A 26,952-nucleotide genomic window follows, 5' to 3' on the forward strand; every position below is an offset into this window, starting at 1 on the left:
CCAGGTATTAGCTGCGAACGAACGTTCCTAGCGCACAAACACCAGTCGGTTTTTCTCTTTCCATTGTTCTAGCTTTCCCTTGTTCTAGCTTCCTCGGTACCTCCTTTCCTGTTGCACATACTTCTTCCATATGCATATGCATATTTTATCCATTCCTCCTTTCTCTACCGTCATTTACTCTTATTTTTCCCTTTTAAGATAACGGTGTGCGAGGGAAAATATAATAAGGGTAAGTACCTTAGAGTTGTCTAATAGAGTCGGTTTAAGAGGTGATCTCATGCAGTGACACGTCATCTTGAGGCGACTCGACATATAACCTGTACAATAAGTTGTTGTTTTTGTTGTCTCGTAGTAGTACCATATCCCTAAATTGTGGAAATAAAAAAAAGAAATACTATGAGTAGTATGACAACAACAACTCGTATAATGGTGAGAAAACGGTCTCATAGTCCTTAATTACGATCTCATAGTCCTTAATTTTAGCTTATGAGGCGGTTGTTTCGCGAAACAACCATTTTGTTCTTTCTCTTCCCCCTCTCTCCTCCACATCATCAAAAATCCTGCATGGAACTGCATGAGACAACTTATGAGACCACTTACATGTAGCAATATACTTACCCTAAGCGTGAGATTGCTTTCACAAAAATTCAAAAGCAGAAGTTAAATGTTATTTTATACGTTCAAATTGAAATGAAGAAAAAGACACAAAGTAACAGAAACATAACTAGTGTCAATATTTAGGAAAAGAAATATTAGTACTATACATTTTTTAAGCGTAAATATTAAATTTGAAATAATAAAAACCCTACATGAAAGTAAAGCTTTCCGTGTTTCTCTCAACTTGTAATTACATGAATAAAACTCATGATGAAATCATGAAAAACTTACACCTCACGTGCCCAAAACTTTCAATGTCCTAACTTTTAACTTACATACTCGAATATTAAAAACTTACAAATCGCGTATACTAAACTTTCTACATCCATAATTTTCAATTTACAGATTTAAAACTTCATACTCAGATTTAAAAATCCTTTTGAATCATGTACACGATTCTTCTCTACATTCCCTCTTTCAATTCACATACTGAAAACTTCACAATTGACTTTCAGATACTCTCAGACCATGTATACAAAACTTTGTAGATCCCTAACTTTTAATTCATATATTTTAAAATATATATATCTGAATTCGAGAAACTTTCAATTGTAAGACTTTGTACAGTCTACTTACAAAATTCAATTGTAAGATTTTATACCAAAAGAATATTACGAAAAAACATACAATACACATTATACATTTTTAGCTTTCAAGTGACACATCAAAACCTTTTGCAACCAAGATTTAAAAATTTTGAATCACACATTCAAAGCTTGTAACATATCCAACTTTTAACTTGTAAAATGAAAACCTTGTACTCCAAATTTAGGAACTTTCTGGTATAACATTTCAAATTTGTACTTCTAGATTCAAATGTGTACTGGTTCATCAAAACATTTAAACCCAAAGTACTGATATTAAATTCCCACTCCACTCTTAATCTGGTAGGAGCAAGGTAGGTGATTGGTGGTACGGACTTGCCGGGATGACGACGGCGACACCGGCGCCGCGCCTTACAGTGGTGACGAGCAACCGAGCCGGTGGAGGCGTGAGGCCAGCTGTAACACCCTAATGTAATTTTTCCAAATTTTAAAGAATTTATTTGGGCTTAAATAAAATTTTCAGGATTTTCCCTAATTTATCTTGCATTTAAAGCAATTTATGACACAAGAAAATAAAATTAATTATTATAGGATCAACTTGCTTGTGCATTCATGCTGGTGCATCGTTTTATTTGTGTGAGTGCATAAGGTTTGAATTCGAATTTATTTGAATTCAAATAGTTTTATTTGGATAGTTTGAGTATAGAAAAGGAAAAGAAAAGAAGAAAAGGGGGAAGCAGCCCAACCCAGCCCAAGCTCCCCTCTCTTTTTCCCCCCCGGGCCCATTTTTCCCTCTCCCCCTCCTCTACCCGCGTGGGCCACGCCCCGGCCCCCTTCCTCCCTCAGCCGGCCCAGCACTCCGCGCGCCCCCCCTCCCTCCCCTTCTCTCGCTGCCACACGGGCCCGCTTGTCGGCGCCAGCACCCCCCCCCCGCTCGCGCGCCGCTCTCTTCTCTCTCTGGCGAGGTGGCCCCGCACGTCAGCTCCTCCCCCTCCTTTCTTTCCCCCTCCCCTGTTTCTTCCCCGCCGGCCGGCCGCTCGGCCACTGCCTGTGGCCCCGCTCCGCCGCGCCCTGGGCTCCTTCCTCCGCGCTCGCAAGGCCCGCTGGCCAGCGCCCGAGCCTCCCCTTCCTTCTAGAAGCCGCCCACGTTTGGATTAGGTCAACCCGCACGAGTTCGCGGGCGATGCGGGGGCCGTTGCGTGAACGACCCGCACGCCGAGGCTGTCGCACCCTTTTTCTTAGCCCGGCCGCTCTCTCGCGCTTCCCCTCGGCCGCCACTGCCTCCCTCAGCTCCCCTCTGTGCCCTAGCGCCGCCGTGCCGCCGCTCGACCTGAGGACAGCGCCGCCGCCAAACCACCCTGCGCCACCGCGATTCGACACCGGCGCCCTCGATCTTCGGCCTCCAACCGTCGTCGCAGCACCCCGGTGTGGTAAGGAGCGCGCCGTGCCCCTTTTCCCTCTCTATCTCCCTCTGCGCGTGCGCGTCCCCCTTGCCACCGTGACCTCGAGCCGCCTCGCCGTGGGGATCACCTACCCGAGCCCTAATTCACCTTCTTGAGCGCCTAGATGGGTTCCCCACGTCGTGCTCGACCTCCAGGACTTGACCTCGTCCCGGATGGAGGCCGGACGGCCAAGATCGGCCAACGCCGGCGAGGCGCCGCCGCGGAGACGAGCTCCGGTGACCATCCCGCCACCGGCCGTGCCCCTGTGAACCCCAGCCAACCGATCCGTATTCAACGCATAGGATTAGATCGCGGTTGGGTTGGATCTGAGCCACGGGATCTAAATCCAACGGACGGAGTCCACGCGTACCGGTTCGCCCGGGGTTTTAAATCTGAGCCGTCCGTCGTCGATCCAGCGCACCGTATTAGATCTGAGCTAAGGGAGAGTCTGGAGCGTCGGATCGAGATCCGACGGCTGATACGCGTAGATACCGTTTCGCTGTTAAGATCTAATCTGGACCGTAGAAGTTAGATCCAACGGCCCTAATTAGAGCGTACCGCTTCGGCCTGGCGTTCTTGCTAAAGAGCCCCTATCTTTTAGAGAAATCAACCCGCAGTACTCTTTAGTTCAAAAGTATTTTCGTTTAGACCCCTGAGCTTTCCAGTTTTAGTGCCCGCCGTCCAAGCCCCGGGTTTTCACGTGCTAGCCCCTGTGTCTACCCTTTATTTGCGTTTAGACCCTCGGTTTTTGCGCAGAACCCCTTAGAACCTCCAGTTTTCTTATAAATAGGTTCTTGGATCTTGTTTCAAGCGTAGTTTTCGCGTCTTAGCTCCGTTTTAGGTGTTCTTTATGTCCACGCGATCGTTGTAACGCGTAAAATAGCTTTAGAATAGTTTTGTGTGCTGTTTCTATGTAATGTTGTACTGTTTCTTATAGTTTGCTATTGTTTGTGCATGTGTGTATGTCTGGACCATGCTTGATGATCGTGAGTAGACGCGGAGCCTTTGGACCAGTACCAGGAGCCACCATCTTCTGAAGCTTTTGAGCAGCAGCAGGAGAACTTTGAGGAAGGCAAGTATAACATGAATATCCTATCACTTTTTAATATAATTTCATGCTGCATTTTAATTCTGTATGCCTATAAGGATTTCCTAGCCACTTTATATCCTTTATATATATCCTTTGGGTTGCATTTTGGTTAGTTGTGCTAGGTTGCTGCGCTATAACACACCTCGGTCCTTTTAATTAATCTGATTAATGGTTATATGCAACTTAATTCTGAGAGTGGCCCTCTGTGCTGTGTGCTTGAGCGGTCCACGTCTCCTTAAAAGGTGTTTTTGTTAGAAACTTGGTTTAGGGGGCCAGCACGGTGCTTAGTGCTTGGTTGGCTACTCTCCATAAGGACCGGTTCATAGAGCGACAACCTGGGATAACCGCGCAACCACAAGACTGGAATGGGACGGTCTTGACTTACTAATTAGGTCATTTTGGTTCGGGAGTAACTTACCTGCGTGGGCAAGAGGGGTGGTAAGCTTCAATGGTCCCTGCTCCTCCGGCTTGGTCTGTGCTGTGTGTCTTGTACCCCCGGAGGTGGGCCCATCGTCGCTGATCCAGAATCTTTAGCGGTTACACCTTACTAACGTGATCCTTTGTAACGGTCTCGTAGTGTGCTTACTAGCCATCTCACCTAAGGAAGTGTGATGAACCACTAGCGTAGCTCACGACTTGTGGGTAAAGTTGTGCAACCTCTCGAGAGTGTAAAACTGATATATCAGCTGTGCTCACAGTCATGAGGGGCCCAGATCCTCCTTTTGATTAGTGGGGCTATCAACCTTTGATTAGGGAGATTCCCCGGGTGGTTTTGGTTTGGGTGGTTCTCAGTAGTTCTTAATTAATATTGATTAATTTATTATGCAATTGGGTTTATGGTAATTCATCCACTTGTAGCAATTAGCTTAAATAAAATCTTGCCAAGACTAAAAGCTAATGCAGTTGAGTCAGCCAACCTAGAGCCTCATAGTTTGTGTTATACTTGTTGAGTACGAGTTTGTACTCACTCTTGCATTTCTACTCTTTTGTTCTCTTGGATATCTTCAACTGCTGCTCAGTGCCCGGCAACGTGGAGGACTACGTCAGCGGCTTCGACGACTTCTAGGCGTTTGTCTCCCAGTCGACGTCCCTGTGGCGCCCAGCTCTTCATGTACTTCATTTTACGCTTCCGCAACTCTTGAACCGATTCTTGATTCGGTTGTAATAAAATAACTCATTTACGATTTATATTAATGTTTTACGTGATATGTGTTATGATATCTTGATGATTCTGTTGTATATATGCGTGACTTGATCCTACCGCATATATGATTGCTCGATTTATGTTCTTTATAAATCGGGTGTGACACCAGCCCTGCTGGCTGGCTCCGCTCTGGCCACGAGCTAGGCAAGATCTCACTCCGCTCTGATGAGCAGGAGCTCCTCCGTGGCTCCATGTCGAGTCATAAAGGGAAAATGAAAAAAGAAAAGAAAAGCGATAATAGCAGATGGATCCAGTCCACAATCCTGACTATCGCCTGTGTGCCTCCATGTGCGGACTCGCTAATTATGTCACGCGTCCGTTCGTTGCTAATGCTCGCGCGCTCTATAAGAATTTTGGATCGATACAGTTATATATACAGACACATATAAAACAATTCGGCTTATATTCCAAAAATCAAGTTGGCGCCCCAGAATGCTACGAGATCATGCCTGGACCGACCTGGGGGAGGGGGAGCAAGGCTGGTACGACGGCGACCACAAAGCAACTGTACGAGGAGGAGTGGCCCGGACCCTGGCGACCCTCCCGGCCGGCAGGCCGGCGGCGCGCGCGGCACCCGTCGTTCTCGCGTCGCTCCTCCGATCCTATCCCCATCCCACGTATAGGCCTGGCAACGGGTACCCGAAACCCAAGACACGATGGGTAAAAACTTCGTTAGGGTTTGGATTTGGGCAAATTGTTGGACCCACGGGTCTGTTAATGGGAAAAAAGAGGATCCAACGGGTATAGTGGGTACGGGTTCGTTCTCCATGAACCCATACCCATTTACCCATGGGTAAAAAAAATCCAATTAAATCATTTCTTGTTGGCTGTTGGCTGTTGCAGTTGATGACAAAGATAAGAATGCTGCTTCATTTTGGTCTTGTCTCCAAGATATTCAAGAAGGTCTTCAGGAACTTAAAGTTTAATCCATCAAGTATTTAAGTATTTTGAGACTATATCAGTTCTAATTGTAATTAGTTTCGGCGACTATCATTTTAACTTTTGAGACTAGCATTTTGAGACTATATCAATATTATTGTTGCTGAATGGTTTGCTTAATTTTATTGTTGAATGATTTTTGTTTTGCTGGAGAATGGTCCGTTGTATTCAATGTTGATTTGGGTATGGGTACCCATCGGATACCCATCACCCACGTGGGGATGGGTATGGGGAAGAACCTAAACCCATGAACGGGTATGGATTTACCCGTGGGTATGGATTTGCCTTCGTGGGTGTAGGTTTGGATGGGTAAACCCGGTGGGTTTGTACCTATTGCCAGGCCTACCCACGTAGCTAGGTGTGGGCATTCGATCGAGTTGGGTCGCGCGGCGCGCACGAGGGAGAGCGCCATGGGGATCGACGGACGGCCGATCGCTCGGCCACGGCCGCGTACGCCGGCGTGCACGGACCCCATCGCTCATGATGGGCATCTCCATTGGCCGGATCGGCAGATGGGCACACGACCGGACACCGGGTCGCGGCCTGGAATCAATGGATTATTGAAGGACCTATACCTAAGCGTGTACGAGGGCCGCAACACGCGGCGTGGCTATATACCATCGCCTCAAGAATTTGGTGAGACCAATTCGGCCCACTATTAGTTAGCGCACGAAGCCCAATAGCTATTTGGCTCTATCGTGCAGTGGGCTACTGGGATCCGCATACTTTCAGTGGATCAACCAGCTGTTGTACTACTACTGTGTTACTAGTGCTTGGTGGGCTTGCTGCAGCACCTGCTAGCAGTTCTCTTTGTAGTTTTTTTCTTTTCTTTTCTTTTCTTTTCTTTTCTTCTTCTTATTTTGTTTCTCTTTTCTTTTCTTCTTTGTTGCTTGCTTCCTTCATGCTTTTTCCTCATTCCGACCTTGCTTCCTTCATGATTTTTCTTTCTATTTTCGTTTTTCTTTTTAATTTCTGTTTTAGTAATTATTTTATAGATATTCCTTTTTGCTTTTCTTATTCTTTGCTTTCTTATCTCTCAATTCAAGAAGTGCATTCGAGTTCTGACCGAAATTGTTGAATAAAAAGAAATATGGGTAGAACCAGACCTCTCCTATATTGAATATCCTATCATGGTTCTTGATCAAAAGGAAAAGGTCACCGGGAAGAAAGTGCTTGAAATATATAAAATCCAATTGAGTCATCATATTGAAGAAGAAGCCACTTGAGAAACTGAAAGCTATCTAAATCAAAATTTCAGAGGTTTTCTAAATTCCACCACAGGTACATGCACTTTCCACACTAAGCTTAATTATCCGAATCTCGGGACGAGATTCTTTTTAAACGGGGAAGGCTGTAATACCTTAGGTGTTTAAATTGCTAACACAAGACCATGCATCAAGCATCACGCATAATGCCCAAGAAAAATTCAAACAATGCACTTCATATGTGTGTGTATGCGCATATGTATGTGCGCAAGTATAGTGTACTTTTGTAGGCTTTCATAAAAACCTCAACATGACTAGCAATATGCATTCACATGTCCATTTTGATAAGTTCTACGAAAGAGTAGTTGACAGCATGGTCAAAATTTGAAAATTTTCACATGAAATAACAAGTTCTTTAAGTCCTAGGGAATCTAAATTTAAAATAACTTTCAAACTATAGCTCCAATGAACTTTGTCCTAAAACGAAAGTGATAGAATTTTAAATTTTCCACAACTTTCATGTTGAAAGTTTTCAAGTCTCTGTTTGAAATTTTGAATTGAATCCAGGCCTCTCTTTCTCTCTCTTTTTCTCTCTTCCCTCTCCTCCCCTCTCCTCTCCCAATGAACTCTCTGTTTCTTCCCGCCGCCGCGTCCGGCCAAGCCAACGCCCGAGCTCGCCGCCCGGCAGACCGGTAGCAGCCGCGCTCGCCCAACCCCGGCCCCCTGCAACTGCAGCACGCCTCCCTTCCCCGCACGCCACTGCCCGCCCAGCCCCGCACGCTACGCGGGCTTTGCCTGCCGCCCCGCCGCGCCTCTGCACGCCGCCCCCGGCGTCCAATGCCGTGCGCCCAGCCGCGCCCGAGCCCTGCCGCACCTCCCCACCCGCCTCCAGCCCTCCCCCCCTCCCCTGGCGCCTATAAATGCCGATCCCTGCCTCCTAACGCGCGCCCGAGCACCACGACCACCACCTCCGCCCGCCATTAACGCCGCCGCTAGGAGCTCGCCGTGGAGCCCCACCCTCCGGCATCCCTCCGCCCCGAAGAACCCACTGGATAGCTCGCCCCCAACCCCGTGAAGCTCCTCGACCCGGCCTCCCACGCCGGAGCGAGCCGGAGTTCGCCGGAGCGAGCCCGCACCGCCGCCAAGCCCCTGCTCCACGCCGACGGCTCAACTCCGGCCACCCGAGTCCCAGACGAGCCACTTCCCAGGTCTCTCTCGCGCCTCTAATGCTCCTCTCCCTCTTCTTCCCCATCGACGGCGAGCCAGCTCGGCCGTGTCCCTTCCCCACCGTGAGCCATGGCCGAGGGCCACATTGCAAGGATTCAGATTTTTCCAGGGCCCTTAGCGCAAAACCCAAGGGACCTCCCCGTAAACTTTCAATTCAAGTTTTGAATCCATACCAGTGAACTTGTAAATTCGATTAAAAATTGTATATAAATCCTAAAAATACAAAATAAAATATGTTGTGATCCTCTTGGTGAATCCTACAAGCTTTGCACAGGACCATATCTAGTTTCTAAATATTTTGTGTTCTAGAATAAAGAGTATTTTTATAGCATTTCATTGTACCTCATGTTCTAGGAAAGTAATGATGGTGATTTTTGGAAAGTGGATTAGACTCTAGGATTGTATCTCTGTGTAAAGGTTTCAGGACCGGAGCACCTCTCTAGCTCTAGTTGTTTTTAAATCTTGCTTCGTGCTCTAGTTAGGTAGATTTATTTATTTACCATGTTCTACAGTGATTATAGAGATGAAACATTTACATTAGTGATATTTTGGCATATATATGCTAAATAAAAAAATTTAGAATTTTTTCTTTAGTAGAACTTGCTCATATGATTTTAGCCATGGATAAATGCATTAACTCAAGATAAATAGTTACTGTGCTTAGAAACTTATGATATTTTTACCAGAGAGCATATTCAAGTAGTTATTCTTGCTAGAAAAATGTGAGGTTCAGAAACTCAGTATATCTATCAGTTAAAATAAATCTTGAATAATATAGATATATTTTACTGTATTTTCCATACTCTGTGGACTGCTCAATAAAATCTGATACATTCACAATAGAGTTACTATAGATTTGTGAGCACTGTGGAAAATTTGGAGCACCAATACTTGCATGTTTCGTTCTATATAAATAGAACTAGATTGTAATAGTAACTATTTATTTTATTTTTCATGTTTAATCTGCTACATAAAAAGAGCTAAAATTTATACATTAAACTAGTTACTCATAGAGGTACCTTGTGTAAACATTTCAACAACAGAAATCTTACCTAACTACAAATATAAATTCCCACATGTGCCTTGTGCTTAATTATGAAAATAGAAAATTCCGGCACGTGAAGAACACACACTTACCTAATGAAATAAGTAAAAATAATGAATATTCTATAAATGATTTTCCAAGGAAATATAAATAAAAAGTTCCATAACTTCCGAGTTTTGTTGGATTACTACTTTATAGTGTAATAATTAATGAAGCTTCACCATCAAAATAACTTATACCTATACATTCATATAGAATCGACCGCTCTCGCAGACAGAACCTACGAGCTGGTGCCGGAGCCCGAGAGTGAGCAGCATGAAGCTCAAGTGAATCTAATTGAAGTCGCTGGAGATCCGAACCAAAGTTCGGAAGAGCCCAAGGCTAGCGTTGCTCAGGAAGGTAAGCCCGGAGCATAAACCCTAATATTGTCAGTTACATGAAACGTTATACTTCTATTTACTTGTGCATTAAGTTTATAGAAGTTGGTTGAAACCTTAGTTGCATGATCCTAGGTACCTATACTTTGAACACTAGTTGTAAAGTTCATTAGATTTGCCATGCTAATAGTACTTCAATAAAATTTGAGTGATTTCCTATCACTAGCGAGAAATAGGAGTTGTTTGTTTACTTACTTTGGAACCATAAGGTCGATGGGCGGGGCTGTTTTAGAATATTTATGTTGATGATTGAGGCCCCGTCTGTGTAGCGAAAATGGCTACTTGTTTTACCTTTTCCTAATTCTACTTCCATAGCTTCCGTAGCATTTTCTAAATTGTGTATACTTTCATCATCTAGGAAGTCAATATTATTATCAGAGTCATTGAATATATCACTATTATATTTTTCTTCTTCTTCTTCTTCATAACTTTCTAAAAGTATATTATTATTTATATCCCATTTTTCTTCTTCATTTGGAACCATATCTTTTGGGAGTTTATGACTAGCATCATTTTTTGCAAAACTTTTATTTTCTTCTATTATACGTGAACTATTTGTAGCTAGACTTTTATTTTTCTGTAGCTTTTTAATTCTAGAAATTTCTTTTATTAGAAAACGATCCTTTTCTCTTATCTTAGGCCAATCTATTGTCATTGCATTTTTATATTCCCCATCTATTTTCTTTAAGATTTCTTCATAATGTTTAATTTTATCATTTAAAACTAGTTTTTCCACACATTCAGATATACTATATCTTCTGCTATCTGATGCTTCTGAGTCTAAGTTTCCTATGGATTTTATCTTATAGTTTGTAAATCTAATACTAGTTCCTCTTATGTTATTGTTATAGCTAATATAACCCTCAAGTTGTTTTAAGGTCTTGCTTTCTATAAGCTCATTTATTTTCCATTCTTCTCCCGCTCTTTCTTCAGAACTAATTTTTAAAGGGCTCATAAATTTTATTCCTTTTGACTACATACTTTCAATTACATCATTTACATTTACTTTATATCTGGTACCACTTCTATTAGTTAGTATTTCTATAAATTATATACTAACCAAAAGATTTGTTCCTTTAAAATCTTCATAACCATTTGTTTGAAACCCAAGGCTCATTTTTTCTATGAATACTTTTATAGGCATTATTAGGTCTGGAGCTATATAGATGATTAGATTATTTTCATTCATATCTCCTTCAACAAATTCCATTGCTGCTTTATTTATGCAGTCCCATCTTTTATCTAATAGTGATATTAAAACTTTTGTTCCTAATCTTTTTCTAGTCATCCCTTTTATTCCTATAATATCATACCTTGGTGAATATATTTGTAGCTTGAATATTTTAATACTTACTATTTTTAGTTCAACTGGATGTGTTAGGACACTTAGTTCTACTTCTCTTGATATTCTGTATAGTCCACTTCTACTTTCAAAGATTTCCATTTGATATAGTTGTTGTGGTCTTAAGCTTTTTAGTGTATTTCTTTGGTACCTTTCCATATCTCTATCCACATCTATGATTTCTTCTAGATTATCAATATCATCTGATTTACATTTTAATCGACTAAACAGAGTGAGTGGCTTGGAATCTTGTCTTACTAATTGGATGTGCTTGTCTCTTAAGGCTTTAGATAATTCTATTTTTCTGAATTTATTTATTTATTTTTATCTATTTTTGGATTCTGCGGTATTTTTAGGATATGTCTTCCACGCCTAAAGATTTGATAGTACCACTATCAAATTAAGGGAATGGGAATGTTATTGAAGAGAGAGAGAGAGAGAGAGAGAGAGAGAGAGAGCTGCTAATACAATCTTCTTGGTAAAAAGAGGGATTTACAACATGAGGTGGCTTATATAATATATATGATGGGAAATGTATAAGTCCCTAAAATTCAAAAGGAATTAGAATTGGGGATAAGGGATTTAAGTTTTGAGGTGGGGAATTCCGTACGCTGGTGGCTTAAGAAGGATGTAGAGCTAGGACTTGAACTATGTCATTTCCGGGATGTCTGAGACGGATGTTGGCACGACATGACAACACGACATTATGATGAGCTAGCTAGTAGGACAATCGAAGGCAAATTAATCTCTTTTAGCCATTATCTATACTCCGCCCGTGTTTATTTACTGAATCTGCTAAACTTCATCGGGTCAGGTAACCCCAATAAAATCCACTAGCTCCGATCCTAGTGGTAGGTGGAGTCAGCGAAAGAGGGTTGAATCTGGACCCAATGATATTGAAATTTAACGTACAGAAATGTTGATCAACTTCGAAGGAGGTATGTAGAGAAAAAAGAATTGTTTGGAACGTTGTCAACCGCAGGGTTCTGCTTCTGCAGTTCATCCCTTACGAAGAGGCTGAAGCTTAGATTTGAGTTGAGGCGTGTGCAGGCTCCCCTACCCACCATGTTGGCCAAGATGCCGGGGCTCTCTGGTCTGGCTTTGGCAACCAGTTGGCGGGTGGTAGATGCCGCCTTAGCAGTTTGCAGGCAGAGGGCATCTCGTGGTCGCCATGAGCAACAGGGGCAGGTGGGGTCGGTGGCGGTGGACCGTCACGTCACAGAAAGCTCCAGCCGTCGTCCGTCGATTCGTTTCCACGGGGGTAAAACGCGCGCGCCCACGCATCGCACCAGACAACGGTGCCCAACAAACACCTCGATCGGAGGAACTTCGGCGGGCAAGCAATGGCACACCATGTGTATTGAAAAAAAAACGTAGACTCTACTTGTATGCTAACAAGAAATATACCAATGAGGAGAATCTTGCTTCGTCATTGATCCACATCCACGGATCCACCCATCAAAACACATGACACAGTGGTTTCGCACTAAGGTCCTGCCTATCTTTGCCCACTACCAAAAATCAAAGTGTCAAACAAAACTGTGAGCAGCACAGGTGCTGTCCCCTGCAATGCTGGAACATCGCCGCTCTTGGATCTTACACCACTACCCTTCTGCTTCCAAAACATACCGCGTCAGTTAGACGCTCCGCACCAAATCCGCTCGGCCGGAGCATCAATCACCTGCCGCCCTTGCCCTTCACTTTGCCCTTGCCTTTCCCTCCTTTACCGGGACCTTTCCCAAACCCTCCTTTCCCAGCTCCTTTCCCGTTCCCCCTCCCCTTCCTGCTCCCTTCAGGCCTCCGGTTCTTCTGGAACTTGCCATCCTTCGCGGATTTGTTCTTCAGCCGGGTGATCTCCATCGCCTTCTGCTGCCTGCTCTTCTGCATCTGCTCGGGGTTCCTTATCTCAGAGGGCACGTCGGCGTTCGGTATGAACCTGCGTCCTCGGCCACCTGGGAAGTGTTTCTTGTTCCCTCCATGATAACCACCTGCACCAGGTCATGGCGTCCATCAGATACGGGTCAGGTATATAACCTTTCAAGAGTTCAGTGCTTTTTAAAGTAGTACTATTAAACAGCACAAGCTCAAATGAGCCATGTCAACACACTTGCACAAGAAGATAACGGAAGAACTACATTACAAAATGACTGATTAATTCACTCAACTGACCAAGCACTCGCAACAATCTTAACTAACTTCTGTTATGAGAAAACAGATTAGTTTTCATGCCAAGACTATGAGAACTGACAAATCCTTTAACAGTCCAAACAAATTGAAAACATAACACAAATTAAAATGACTGGGTGCTTAGCTCAAACTCATAGCAACAGTGAATAAAACCAAAACAAGGAATAGCATGCAGCTCAGAAAGCATTACCTGTACTGGATGTGCCCTCTTCTGCAAAGTGGCCAGATTTCCCACCAATATTGATTGATTTGTGTGTCCTCTGCTGCCATCTCTTATAGATCCCTGTTGCCGATGCCTTTATCTTTGCACCACCTTCCGTTTTAATCTAAGAAAAGTTGGGAACAGATTTTAGAACTTATTTGGCCTTTCACTGACATCAGGCAGAACATATGGACATATCGGTGTTCTACATACTAACCTATCTCAGTATTTCACAGGAACTACTGAACTAGGAAAAGAGCTCGAAATCCACCCTCATGATATAAAACTAGTTACCAAAAAAAGACATTGATGAGCTACTGCTTCAGTGGACCTATTGTCCACTTTTGTGAAATTCCATTTTCTGTTTGACTAGAACATCCGAATTCAGAAAAGTGGTTCAACATGTACTTTGAAAGTACAATTGATGTTTTCCAGATAAATTTCATGCTACAAAACATCATCAAACGCCCATATATTCACAAGTCACAGCAGGTCCAACATGGCATATTGGGAGCACAATAAAAGGAGGGAAATGACTGAAATGCAGCTTGTGCCTGTCAATTTATTTTAGATGACAGTCGCAATTTATGCATGTCAACAAACTGTAAATTTTCAGAGTTGCTTAAAACATAATAGCACATAGCATGCAAGGGATTTACCTTTCCAGTAGCTGTCACACGATCCCCACTGTTTAACTTGACAAACTTGTTCTGCAGTAGTAAAATAGGCATGCTGACTGAGTATGCAATATGTTTAACATATTAATGTTACTAGGAAAAATTTATACCTTCATCCAGTGATACCGAGTTTTCTGTGCTTGCATACCAGAGGCTTCATCATCGACTAAATCAAGAACAGCAGCATCCAATCTGCATGACAGCAGTAAGCTTGATTTAAAGCGTGGCACAGGACTGCATCTTCTCAATTTCATGAACTAGATAAAATTTGAGATATGCCAAAGTATTGTACATCCAAAGTATTGTCTTTAACAATATAGAAAGAGCATGGCAGATCCTACGAAGCATGAGGTTGACCGCACATTTTGCTGGATCATGATATGCTCAAAATGCTGGATATGAGAATATCAAATGACATTAGGAGTCCATTTGCTATTTATGTGGGTTGTGATAATCTCTTGATGGAACTGCTTTCAGATATTTGGTGTTTGTCAACTGCTGTTACATTCATGTTACAGCAGGAGTCACCATTGCATTTCGAATGACAGAACATGCTGACAGAGTTACTAAAGAAACTATTCACGTGAGATAAAATAGACAGATCAAAACTTGGATCCTGTGATTCGTTGAACTGCAATCAGATGTGCCAAAAGGAGTCCTTTCACAACAGTTTCAAAAATAAGCACAGCAAAGCCCAATGCAACACATGCCAATCAACATTAAACAAATAAAAATCCACTCAAGAATCAAGATCACATTTTCAATTTGTAATTTGACTTGCACTTCAAACAAACATTACTTGGCCTAGAAGAAATAATCATCAATGGCTATTGCGGATTTGCAATAAGGACATAAAGTAAGGCTCACTTCCAGTTCAAAATGCCAATCATATATCAGGAAGCATATACCTATTTTCAACAAATCCTTCATTATTCCTCACTGCCAACCCAGCTTCCAAATGCTGAAGGAGAACAAAAAATAATACAGAACTTGATGTTAGGCTTAAACTACTACAACCAACTGTAAGTTAAGAACAGGATCTACATTTCTAGTGCAGTACAAACTATATAGGAGTAATTCTTTGAGCAGGGTGTACAAAGCATACTTGGTTCTGAGGTATTGAACTTATGTAGTAGTCCTCGTCCCTAAAGCTCTGTGAATTCCGTTTTGTACCACAAACTTCTGGAATGAGCGAAAGGACAAAAAGACAGTAAGAATAATGCAGAGCACAAGAAATACTGACCGAGCTCAAGATACAGTATAGAAAAACTAAAAGGAAATAAAAAATTAAGACCTTTCTTCTCCCAGTTTGAAATGTCATCCTCTTCCTCCTGCATGCAAAGAAGATAGACCATAAATTACTGCACAAAGCATGAAAGCAAAGTGCCATCTTTAATGTAGCACTGCTAGACAAATAAAAAAAAGGGTAATAACAAAAGCTGTCCACTAACATTCATTGCTCCAACTACGAACTGTGAAACTAGAGGCACTACCATTGCAACAATCCAAGTTACATATAAAATAAACAAAGACAGACATTGCTGATGCATGTGCTGGTTGTATAATAAAAAACATTACCGTGTTTTACAACCAATTGTTCAAAAAGGCGCTGCTAGGCGGAGGGGTATCGCCTTGCCTAGGGTGGTAGGCGGTACATAGGCGGTGCGAACATCGGGCGGCGCTGGGGGAGGAAGCGACGTCGGGCGGCAGAGGCGCAGGTGGAGGTGCGGACGTCTGGTGGTGGCGGCGGAGGTGGAGGTGCGGACGTCGGGCGGCGGCGGACGAAGCGGAGGTGGAGGTGCGGATGTCGCAGTGACAGCAGGGACGGCGTGCGGCGGAGGAGGAGGCAGGGGCTGGCGGCGGCGGAGGAAGAGGAGGCAGGGGCAGGCGGGCGGAGGAGGAAGAGGAAGCAGAGGAGATGGGCGGACGGGCGGAGGAGGAAGAAGAGTCGTAGTTTAGATCCCGGGGGTGAGTGGATAAGGGGGAGGCTGGGAGGTGGGTTGGGCTATTTTAATGGGCTTTTGTCCAAAGTTAGACCCATTCGCTTCTTATTTTTCTTTTTCTTTTAGAGATATATATGTATGTGTATGGCAAGATACATATGTATATGTATGTATGTGCTGCCACCTAGCAAACCGCCTTGAAACGCCTAGGCTCTAGGCGGTGGGTCACCGCCTAGAAACCGCCTAGCATCTTTTTGAATATTTTACAACTATGTTTAAGCACAAATGCAGAACACTGCAACACATGCTGGATATTATAATGTAATACCACTGGGACTAAGGGAATGGCAAGAGCACATGTTGATTGCTTGGGGAAAGGACATTAAAATAACTTTTCCTTAGTTATTTCTTTCCTTCCTAAACAATGAAAACCCCAACCAATACAGAGGTCTACCTACTGATATTCTTAAACAAGAATGCAACAGCAAAATCTTGAGGAAGCCAAAAATAAATACGCTAAATGATCTGTAGTGCGCATAATAAATGTCACAGTTTGTCTGCAGTTAGCAGACAAAGTTGAGTTAGTAAACAATTCAGCTTACTCGTTGTAAGCACTGCAGAAGTAACCAATCTCTAAACATGCATGTGGTACGGTTTTAACTAGCATACCTAAGTACGAATTGTATAATGCATAGAGTTGTTCAAGGCGATGGGAGGTGTTGGTGTGCCCTCTGACCGCCCAGGCTCATCTTTGGTTCGAATTTAGGTGTCTATTTCTTCTTCTTTACAATGATATGTTTTCTAATGAGATGTAGTTCCTCCTAGGTTGGTCGAGTATTTATATTGAGCCAACAGACAAAAAACACAAAACAAGATTGCCAAAATCCTACTCGGTGTTCTAAAAATGTTACTGAGCACTCAGTGCAATGGGACTGTGCAATATTCACCTAGTTGCCAGTCTCTGCATATGACAAAGTCAAGCCTAGGCAGGCAGGCTGGGCAGCATCTACCTGACCTAACCTTTGGTGTTAGGTAATAACTACCATTCACATAACACTTGTGAGATACTGATCCTGAGTGCAATTAACAGTTGTGATGAGCATTTCAGCGTAGACATATTTGCTGGAACAACTGGCCTTTTTTAATTTTGTGTGAGATCCACTTAAAGATATTCAGTGTGTCTAATACTACACCCCCGAATGAATAATATTATCAATAGTAAAGGTAGCATTTCAGAGGTTTTTACCATGGTCGAGCTCTGATAGTATAGTAGAACAAAGGCTATGCCTTCAATGGTGCCCAGTTTCTACGGTTTGCAGTACTGTATATTCAGCTGGTTGTATGCAAATGCTAGGTTTGATAGAACAAACAAGATTAACTTTTCAACAATTACCTCTGGCCTTGGATCAACAAAACTCTTTTGATGAACTAAATTTATAATCCCCTCGTGAACTTCTCGTTTCTTCTTCATCACGTCTAGCCATTGATTAGAACCCTACAAGCAAGCCAAAATGAATTAATAATGTTTCTGTGACATAATGTGAAATGTAATAATCATGTTACAGCATATATTGGTATTAGAGGCTTTGGCATGTTGACTGCTTATTGCAGATGAACCTAAGAATATGATGTAGAAGAAGGTTTTGTGTTACCTTAGAGTTTCTTGCTTTAGCAGCTTCACCTTCAGCCTCTAAAATAGTCTGCTTTGGCCTGAGAATTGATTTGGGATGAAGAAGCTCCATTAGATGACACCACTTAAACAGAAACAAGATAAACATGTTTTTTGAGAGAAAATAACTACCTAAATGATTTCAGGCGTTCTGAGAATGCAAGAGCTGAAAGCTCATCTGACCGAAGAACATCCCTGAAAATTGGATGAAGACCCTCACGAGGTAAATCTTTCGCCCTTTTGATAGATTCTTTAGAAGGCACAGCACGAGTCTTCAGATACAATCTGAAAGCATTAGCACATGGCTTTTCCAATGCAATCAACTCCGAACATCCACTAATGACTTCTTTTATTCCGTCAGAGACAAGATCAAGGACTGTTTGAGGAAAACGCCCATACACTGATTCCCCATTTGCAATGGCTTGATCGATTTTCATATTTATACTGTCCATGTCTTTTAGAATCTCCTCTTCTGTTGGAGCAGGTTTGAGAGGCCTTGAAAGGAAAAGATGTAGGTCCAGTAAGTATGGCATGTCCTCTGAAGTGACAAATGTATATGCTGTTCCACTTCTGCCTTGTCTAGCTACTCGACCAACTCTATGAATAAACAACTTAGGCTTTGCGGGGAAGTCCCAGTTCACTACATTATCCAGCAATGGAATATCCAAGCCCCTTGCAGCAACATCTGTCACAATAAGTAGCATGGTCTTCCTTGCCCTGAATTTTGAAATATGAATCATACGAGCTTCTTGATCCATAGCACCGTAGGATAGGGAAGGTTCTAAACCCTCTTCTCTGAACAAAATGTTCAAGAACTCTACATGATGCTTGGTTGAAACAAAAATTATTGTCTGCTCCTCAGAACTGATGCGCTCCCTGACCAAATACAGTAAAGCAGCAAGCTTCTCTTCCTGCCGCAGTGTGAAGAAGACAAGCTTGAGATCAGGACTGATCCTTTTGTCCAAATCAAGCCTCACAATCTGCGGATCACGCAAACCAGCTTTTGCAAAGTCTGCGAGGGCACTCGGCAAAGTGGCACTAAAGAGCAATGTTTGTCGTGTATCACTTAGCTTCTTCAGAATATCATGCAGATGCTTTGCGAAACCCATGCTAAACAAGGAATCGGCTTCATCAAACACAACATATTCCACCGAACGAAGAGTCATGTCCTTAACATCATTCAAATGGTGCATGAGCCTGCCTGGCGTGGCAATTATGATATCAGGGCACTCTGCCAGCTCCTCAAACTGACTCTCCATGCTATCACCACCAACAATTACACTGGTTCTTAGGTCTACAGGATGAAAAAAATCAAGTCACTACTCCACAATTGAATTGTTGCAATATTTTCCAGTGAAAAGGCACACCACGGGAAACATAAAAAGTGATGTCCACATTGCACAAGGGTACAAACACAATATACTCAAACAGGGCCATCCATGTATTGCAAGTAAAGCCCCCAGGCCCCCCACTATGAGAGTGCCACAGAAATCTCAATTGGTAAAACAACATAACCCACAGCTTGATTGCTACACAAAGCAACGCTGAGAACGTGCATAACGACGCATTGGCATGGCTAGGAGCGCAGGGGGCACGCACCTGTGAACTTGCCGAGCTGCTTGGTGAACTTGAGCGTCTGCATCGCGAGGTCGCGCGTGGGGGAGAGGATGAGCGCGCGGACGCCGGCGCCCGGGTCGCGGCGGCGGAGGCGGTGCAGCATGGGCAGCAGGAACGCGGCGGTCTTCCCGGAGCCGGTGCGGGCCATGGCGGCGACATCGACGCCCGCAAGGATGAGCGGCATGGTCTTGCGCTGGATCGGCGTGGGCACGCGGTACCCCTTGTGGCGCACCCCGCGGTACACCTCCTCGCAGAGGCCCATCGACTCGAACCCGCCCGACTTGGCCTTCTTGCTCCCGCCGGACTTTTTGCTGCCGCCCCCGACCGCCGACCTCTCCCGCTTCGGCCGCCGCTGCGGCTCCAGGTTCGGCGCCGCCGCGGCGGCCATGCCGGAGGACGACGAGGGCTTGGGCTTCCTGCTGGATTTGGGCTTGGTGGGGGTCAGGCGAGCCATGGATGGCAGGAGGGAAGGAGGGAGGGAGGAGGGAAAGGGGAGGAGGGAGGGGTGGGTTTAGGGCTTTATCAGTGTCGGCCGCCGCGGCGAGGTCGAGGGTGGGGAAGGAGAGACCGGGAGAGAGGCAACTTGCGCGGCGAGGCAGGTCGGGATAATGGGCTGGGCCGACGAGAAACATTCGTGGGCCGAGAGAGAATCTTGCAGAGTTTGCAGGTACTACTACTACTAAAATTGTACGCAAAATGTACGGATTGTTTCAATACAGAGCATCCAGCTGCGGATTATTAAAGCTTGATTATGCCGTCCGGAGCATGGGTAACGTGACGAGTCTCAATAACAGGAAGTGTGGATAGAGAGTAAAATAAATTGACAAATGACAATACAGAAGAAAAACCGGCAAGCAGAATATGGAGTTAGAGACGCGAGAGAACTTTACAGACCATACACAGTCGATAACATCTCCTATTTTGTCTATTTACAAACAACCACAAGCTAACAAGGCAACAAAAGGGAGGGCACAACTAAGCTGAAAGTTCATCTACCCAGCAAAACAAAACCACAACAGTTCAAAAATACTGTGAAGAGTGTAAAATTAAACTGCGAAGAACATCATCTACACAGATAGAATAACTTCTTGGCTTCTTGCAGACACACACATAATGTAGCAAGTACAGGACTTGGGAGTTAATCGTGGCCATTGCCAGCATTGACATTCATGATTCATTGTCATACTCGTACACAAGAGACAAGGTGGCTGCAGACGATGAGAAACTGCATCACCAATCCAATAATACAATCTATCAAAAAATGTAATTACGCAGAATATCTCATTGGTTCTCGTATACATTTCTACAACGGAAGAGGAGAAAATAGAAACCATCAATTCAGTCTCACTAAAATTGTTTTTTCCGCTTGTAGTACAGTATGAGCTTACAGGTGAGATCACAGTTGATGAGTAACATAAATCAGAAAAGGTCATACAAGGTAAGAGGCTTAGCTTCACGCCTTTGCTCTTCCTGATAATCCTGATTCAACTTTTTTTATCTCAAATATAAGCATCCTCCACATCTTGAGGACAAACATCTCTGCCTCGACATCCAAAATCGACTGTAGGAGCTCCAGCATCTTTTCTGCCTGGACATGATCTTTGGTGCAGGATACAATGTAATCCACCAAAGTCGATTCCTCCTCGCCAAGAAATTCAATGATCTTTTTTGAAATCCAAGGCCTCATTCTCTCATGCAACTCATGCTGCACCAAGAACAAACAAATCATAATGTTGAACAATGACAACAGAAATACATGTGCAACCAGATAAATTGAATACTATATGTTTTAGGTGGTTTACAAATCTATCCTAACTAGAAACTTGAGGAAACAGCACCAGCTGTTAATGGATGACTCACAAAATACAAAAGCATAGTAAAATCAATAGAAATAACATGCATGCGCAAAGTAGTGAAAAAACTTGAGAGCAGATGAAATAGCACATCACTATTCAGCTTCCGAGTGAATAAAAAAGAAAGTTCATAGATTTGATTTCACCTTGTCATATATTGCCCAGTTTATATCATAGGCAAAAAGCTCTTCCTTCGTCCTTGGGATCATGTCAATTAATTGTTTTGCATCCAAAATCTTCTTGTTCTCTGACTTAGGCTTCTCTTTATCTCGATCATGAATCTTTTCCCTCCGCTCATCATTAACACGAGCTTCACTGGATCTATCACTGGATCTCCTATTCCTATCCTTCTCGGCTTCAGTCTTCTCTTCCTTCGAATTTGAGACTGAGATGCGCTTGGCAAACTCAGCAGCTGCTGCAACATTTGGCCCAGCAGAAGAATTGGCCTGCACAGCTTGTAATTCCTCATTGGAGTAATCGATAGGTACTAGAGGTCTTATGCTTTTATCAACATTATTCTCGTCATCCTCTTCAGCAAAAACTGATGGAACAGATGTCCTTTTACCCAAGCCAACCAGACCAAAACCCAGTTTCTTTGCTGGGACACTGCTATTTTGCTTGGTATCTGGGATTTGACCGGGTGCCATGCTTGTTTCATCACTGTTATTTTGTTTATGAAGTCCACCACCTGGGAAATGAGAGGAAAAGAAAAGGATGAAACTGGAACATGGTATTCTCAAATAAAAAAACGAAACAGGATCAGGGCAATCGGCAAATGAGATAAACTGGTAAGAAAATGTTCACACTCACCAGCACCAACACCATTAGCAAAGCTAGCAATGTTATCAACTTCCACGACACCTGGCTTGTTTTGTGCATTTGTTTCTTTTTCATCATCACCATCAACATCCATAAGTGTAGCAGACTCTTCAGCAGCTGCAGCAGCTGCTGCAGCTGCTTCATCTGCCTGCCGTTGCAACTCTACAGCCAGCCTCCTTGCTTCCGCAATTTCCTCTTCCTCTCTTATTTTATCTGCTAAATCATCCTCCTTTTCACGCTGCCTCCTCCTTTTCCTCTCTTCAAGTGTGCTACTACCCCTTCGCTTCCTTTTCCGATTATCCTCTTCATCACTCTCATCTTCCTGCCTCATGATCTCCCTTCTGCGGTCACGCTCTCTATCTTTCTCCTTATCCTTTTCATTCTGTCGTTGATATTCTTTTTCTCTCTCCCTAGATTCCCACTCCTTAAGGCGATCCCTGTATAGTTTTTCTGCTTCTCTATGCTTATAGTCCTTCTCTCTATCCCTTTCTCTGTCCCTCCTGACTCTTTCACGCTCCCGTTCACGTTCATGCCTTTCAAAATCTTTGTCCCGTTTGTCCTTATCACGCTCTCTATCCTTCCTCTTATCAGGAGAGCCAGTTTCTGATCTTTCAGTTTCATTAACTGCCCTTTTATTGGTATCAGCATCATTCTTATCATCAGAATCTGCATTGACAACAAAGTATGTTTTAAGGCAATGCAATTATCAGGAAAAGCGCAAAAAAAACACAATTAGCAGAACTCTGTACCAGGTTTTGTCATATCTGCACCAGAGCTATCTGCTGATGGTTGAACTGGTGGTGGTGGGGGCGGTGGTCTAGTCTTTAACCACTCTTCAATCATACTGCTGATTTTTTCTGCAACATCCTTATCAGCCTCAGAATCTTCATCAGTAACAATCCCAAATTTATTAGTGTTCTCTTCACTGTCCTTATCTCCAGCATCTCCTGTTGCTTTATCCGATTCATCAGGGACATGCTTTGATGATTCGTTTTCAGCAACAGCTGTAGTTCCATCCCTGTCTCCATTTCCTGTTTCTTTCGCCTTCTCTTGTGCCCTCTTCTTTTCCTCAACATATTTTTTCAAGTACTCCTTGGTGGCATCGTTAATATTAATCTGGTATAAAAAAGATGAATGGACACATCAAACAGAATTAGCATTGGTTTAAGAACCTACAAAAAGAAACATTGGATTAACAGGATGAAGGAAGGTTAACTTAACAAATACGAAACTGGAACCAAACATCATTTCATAAATTAAATAAGCTACGTTACAGATAGCTTCTACGCTTTAAGCTTAGTTTAGTACTGAACCAAAGAAAATTCAATTCGTAATCACAACCATAAAACATTTCATTTGTATACATATCCAAGGATATCCAAGATTGTATTTGTGTTAAGTTTTGTATATGGAAGCAAATCCGGTAAAGGTGCTGTCTGATTCGTATTCAATCCATTTCCACCCCTAAGTTTGGTTCCTCAACTTTGCACTCTGATCATAAAAAAACCAGAACAAGATCATGGCATGATGAAAGACTAATTTGAACTATTACCCCTATCGTACGGACAGATATCAAAACAACATGCAAATGGTTTTCAATTATCATGTCATGTCATATAGTTATGTACGCCCTAGGAGCCAAAGGAACCTAACTGCTAGCCAATATGTTTTTTAAGAAATAGGCAACAACACATACCACCAGTTCCTGACCATCAATGCTCAATTTGTTGAGAAGCCGTGTTGCACGAAGGATGCCTTCAGCAGATTCAAATTCACAAAATCCAAAACCTTTAGGTTTTCCATTACTTGGATCTTGGGCACGCTTCCAACTCTTGACAGATCCACAAAGCTGAATATGGTCAAAATTAGATAGAAAATACCTTTAGTTCAGACTTGCGTACTAAAGCACAAAACCCTACTGATATAGGGACAAATCAAACCTTCCATATATACATCTTAAAGTCATAGGAGAAAAGAAGACATACCCGAAGAAGTGAAAGAAGGAAATCATTGTCTACTGTTGGAGCAATCTTGCCAACATAAACTGCAGTTGGTGGTTTATCTGCTGGTGTAACAGCTGGAGGAGGTGGCCTGGCAGCTGGGGCTACCAAAGGAGGAACACCACGCATCCCAGGAATTATTGGTGGCCGCTGAATTGGCACGACACCAGGTGGAGGCATTGGACGTGGAACAAAGCCTGGACGAACCATAGGATACGGAGCAGGATAACGAGGCATTCCTGCAGAGACAGACAAAAGAGACATCTATGCAACCACATTAGTAACAACCCATGAAGTAAAACACATAGTACAGAAATTAAACCTCTAAACACATAGTGCACAAGTTAAACCTCTGAACACATAGTGCACAATTAAGCGTCTGAAGACATGGAATCAGAGATTATAGAGACTATAGAAATGTGGAAACACTTTAAGGTACACAATGGCATCAACAAATAAAAACTGACTGAATAGATAAGCAAGTATCTTGCCGGTTCAGAATACCATAGCGAACATCTAGCAATATCTTGCTCAAATGAAAGGAGATAGTAAAGCTGGCCTTACCTGTCAACGCCTCAGGGACAGGCATACTTGTATTGGTTATTTGTGAAACTTGGTATAGCTCACACCATTGCAATGCACTACTCAGATATAAGAGCTCAGGCAAATGTGTCACTATCTCTACACTTCGTATCAACAAGAGAAATAAATGAAACCAAAACAGAAAGGTATAGCCGGCATACGAAATTTAAACAGCAGAAAATCATGATACCTTAGCAAGTTTTTGGAACAACCCACAGCTGAAGCATCTAAGTACATAAAGAAACTGAGCCTAATTAAGCAGTGAGTCGAGCTAAAGCATGTAAATCAATTAGATAATGTAAACATAACCATTTCAAATTCAAACATTCGGCATACCACACTCAGTGAGGGAGCAAATGATCTAGAGCTTCAGTTAGAGCTGCAGAATGAAACATGAGCCGGCACCTCTCGCTGTGGGGAGTAACGGCTGGCACGACCACCGCTGTAGCAGAGAAATATCCGGTCATCGTTATCAAGCGAGCGGATCCCAGTTTCTCTAACACTAAACTCACCACACCTCTAAACGCTAACCAAAACCCTGCCCACGTCCAGTGCACAAATCCTCTCAATTCCCACCAAACCCACTGGAGATCCTCAACACCGCAGCCCATGGAACGCCTTGAGAATTCGGTGGTGACACCAGATACGAATAGTAGGTGAGGCATAGGTTAATCGTCGTTAATTAATTACTACGGACAATCGAGTGTCTCTGAGGTTAACGGAGATGGAGATCGGGGACCCACCGGGATGGGGGACACCAGCGCCGGGCTGCGGCATGTAGGCGCCCGGCTGGGGCGGCGCGTACATGGTCGGCGGGCGCACGGCGCCTGGCGGCATAACGCCGGGGACGCCCGGTGGCTGCATCGGCTGCGCCATCGGGTATCCGGGGTTCGGCGGCACCACGCCGTACTGCGGCACCTGGTGCGGCGGCGGCGGGGGAGCGCCGAGCGGGCGGAAGCTGGCGGCGAAGGATACCGGCGCGGGGGGCATCGGCGGCGCGACCGCCGCCGGAGGTGCGGATACGGGGGCGGGGGCGGGGGATGGGTTAGGGTTTGGGCTTGGCGCCGCGGGGCCGGGGGTCGCGGGGTTCGGTGGGGTGGAGGTGACAGCGGGGGGCGGGGTGACCGCGGCGGGGGGAGCGCCGGGAGCGGAGGAGGTGGGAGTGGACGGCGGCGGGTCCAGGTTGTCGGGCGGAGGCGCGACGGCCGCCATGGTGGGAGGGGGAGGAGCCGCCGAGGAGGTGGTTGTTGGTTTGGTTCGAGTTCGAGCACGAGGCGGCCGCTGGGGGTGATCACGATTGACTGGGTCGATGGATCTGGAATCTGGATGAACTGTTGGGCCCCTGGCCTGTTCGAGCGAGAGGATTAGGCTTCTCTTAACTGGGCTCATTGACCTCCGTCCATGTTGATGGGCTAACATTTATGGATGCGATTGGGTCCGTGAGCAACATGACCGTTAGTTAAATCATATTTGATTGCAACCTTAGTGCGATGACTAAATAGTCAGCTGTACTTTCTAGTATTTTCGCTACCGTAACTTAATTCGTATTGTTTTTCAGCCACATGACCGATTTGTCATCGACTCATTTTATTTCGTCCAACTTTCAACTAATGTTAGACGGTTAATTGTGTAAGCTTAGTCTTACACAAGAAAGTGTAGCAAACTTACTTCTAAATCCCCTCCCCAAGAAAGTGACACTCCAGCAGAAATCAGACAGGTTAGGAAAATACCAATCCAAATACTACTAAGGAGCCGTTCGGTTAGCCCGTTCCGGACGTGGAACGGCCAGGAATCGTTCCCACGCGATGTAAATTAACGAAGGAACAGTGCGTCCGGGAATTATTTACACGTAACCGAACCAAGCTTAAATAGTTTTTATACATGTCGTGTCATATAGACTTTACGCACATTAACTAGCTTTATAATGGGTAGCTTCTTTAAAATAAATTATCATTCGATCGTTCCTCTTCTCTCTTTTGTCGTCCCCGTATCCATTCTCTCCTTTCATGATTTTCACATACAACTGGTTTCTTGTATGAGAAACGGTTTTCTTCTCTGTCATCCTTAACTCGCCACATCACCATTTTGCTTTCGTGTCACACTAATTAATAATATGGAAAACATCCTAGTCATCCTGCTGGGACTACCCTTAACTAAACTTCCTCATTAATTAACATCATTTGCTATTTTCAAGCCTTACCGCTTGGGTAATTGGCAGGGAATAACTATAGCATGCATGCTTGCAGGTAATTGGCGAATTAATGCGGATG

General features: G+C 43.8%; 2 protein-coding genes and 1 long non-coding RNA gene across 7 annotated transcripts; 1 reads left to right on the plus strand and 2 right to left on the minus strand.

Moving 5' to 3' along the window:
- Nucleotides 1–12,493: 12,493 nt before the first annotated feature.
- Nucleotides 12,494–19,940, minus strand: LOC112896949 (DEAD-box ATP-dependent RNA helicase 29). Its single transcript, XM_025965079.1, has 11 exons — nucleotides 19,411–19,940; nucleotides 17,944–19,105; nucleotides 17,795–17,852; nucleotides 17,536–17,637; nucleotides 15,494–15,530; nucleotides 15,305–15,381; nucleotides 15,108–15,160; nucleotides 14,310–14,391; nucleotides 14,182–14,232; nucleotides 13,511–13,646; nucleotides 12,494–13,121 (listed from the first exon to the last, which is right to left on the minus strand). Exons 1-11 carry the CDS (start codon nucleotides 19,880–19,882, stop codon nucleotides 12,811–12,813), a joined length of 2,541 nt encoding a protein of 846 aa, XP_025820864.1. The 5' UTR covers nucleotides 19,883–19,940; the 3' UTR covers nucleotides 12,494–12,810.
- On the plus strand, nucleotides 13,023–14,679 carry LOC112896950. The gene is made up of 2 exons (XR_003229552.1): nucleotides 13,023–13,158; nucleotides 14,351–14,679. It is a non-coding gene; the product is annotated as an uncharacterized LOC112896950 (long non-coding RNA).
- A 619-nt stretch (nucleotides 19,941–20,559) lies between the features above and the next one.
- LOC112896449 (RNA-binding protein 25) lies at nucleotides 20,560–25,950 on the minus strand. Of its 5 annotated transcripts, XM_025964413.1 has the most exons (9): nucleotides 25,426–25,537; nucleotides 25,200–25,300; nucleotides 25,019–25,124; nucleotides 24,086–24,909; nucleotides 23,797–23,949; nucleotides 22,850–23,216; nucleotides 22,092–22,766; nucleotides 21,428–21,969; nucleotides 20,560–21,133 (listed from the first exon to the last, which is right to left on the minus strand). In XM_025964413.1, exons 4-9 carry the CDS (start codon nucleotides 24,362–24,364, stop codon nucleotides 20,882–20,884), a joined length of 2,268 nt encoding a protein of 755 aa, XP_025820198.1. In that variant the 5' UTR covers nucleotides 24,365–24,909; nucleotides 25,019–25,124; nucleotides 25,200–25,300; nucleotides 25,426–25,537; the 3' UTR covers nucleotides 20,560–20,881. The 5 variants fall into 5 exon arrangements, with proteins under 5 accessions (XP_025820198.1, XP_025820197.1, XP_025820201.1 ...); XM_025964412.1 differs by lacking the exon at nucleotides 25,200–25,300 and having other exon boundaries at nucleotides 25,426–25,567; XM_025964416.1 differs by lacking the exon at nucleotides 25,426–25,537 and having other exon boundaries at nucleotides 24,086–24,339; nucleotides 24,873–24,909; nucleotides 25,019–25,405.
- Between the last annotated feature and the right edge of the window lie 1,002 nt (nucleotides 25,951–26,952).

The sequence above is a fragment of the Panicum hallii genome, chromosome 6 (assembly GCF_002211085.1).
Source record: "Panicum hallii strain FIL2 chromosome 6, PHallii_v3.1, whole genome shotgun sequence".
Classification (NCBI taxonomy): Eukaryota; Viridiplantae; Streptophyta; class Magnoliopsida; order Poales; family Poaceae; genus Panicum; species Panicum hallii.

Bases quoted from the DNA above. Each gene is read 5' to 3' on its own strand.
- LOC112896949 (XM_025965079.1), bottom strand. From the start codon at position 19,882: ATGGCTCGCCTGACCCCCACCAAGCCCAAATCCAGCAGGAAGCCCAAG. The intron at 17,853-17,943 runs GTAGTTATTTTC...ATCAATTCTCAG, and splicing joins GAACGCCTGAAATCATTTAG to GCCAAAGCAGACTATTTTAG. The intron at 14,392-15,107 runs GTATATGCTTCC...GCTGTCATGCAG, and splicing joins GAAGGATTTGTTGAAAATAG to ATTGGATGCTGCTGTTCTTG.
- LOC112896449 (XM_025964411.1), bottom strand. From the start codon at position 25,894: ATGGCGGCCGTCGCGCCTCCGCCCGACAACCTGGACCCGCCGCCGTCC. The intron at 22,767-22,849 runs GTACAGAGTTCT...TTGTCAATGCAG, and splicing joins TGCAGATATGACAAAACCTG to ATTCTGATGATAAGAATGAT. The intron at 21,134-21,427 runs GTGAAATCAAAT...TTCTTGGTGCAG, and splicing joins ACTGGGCAATATATGACAAG to CATGAGTTGCATGAGAGAAT.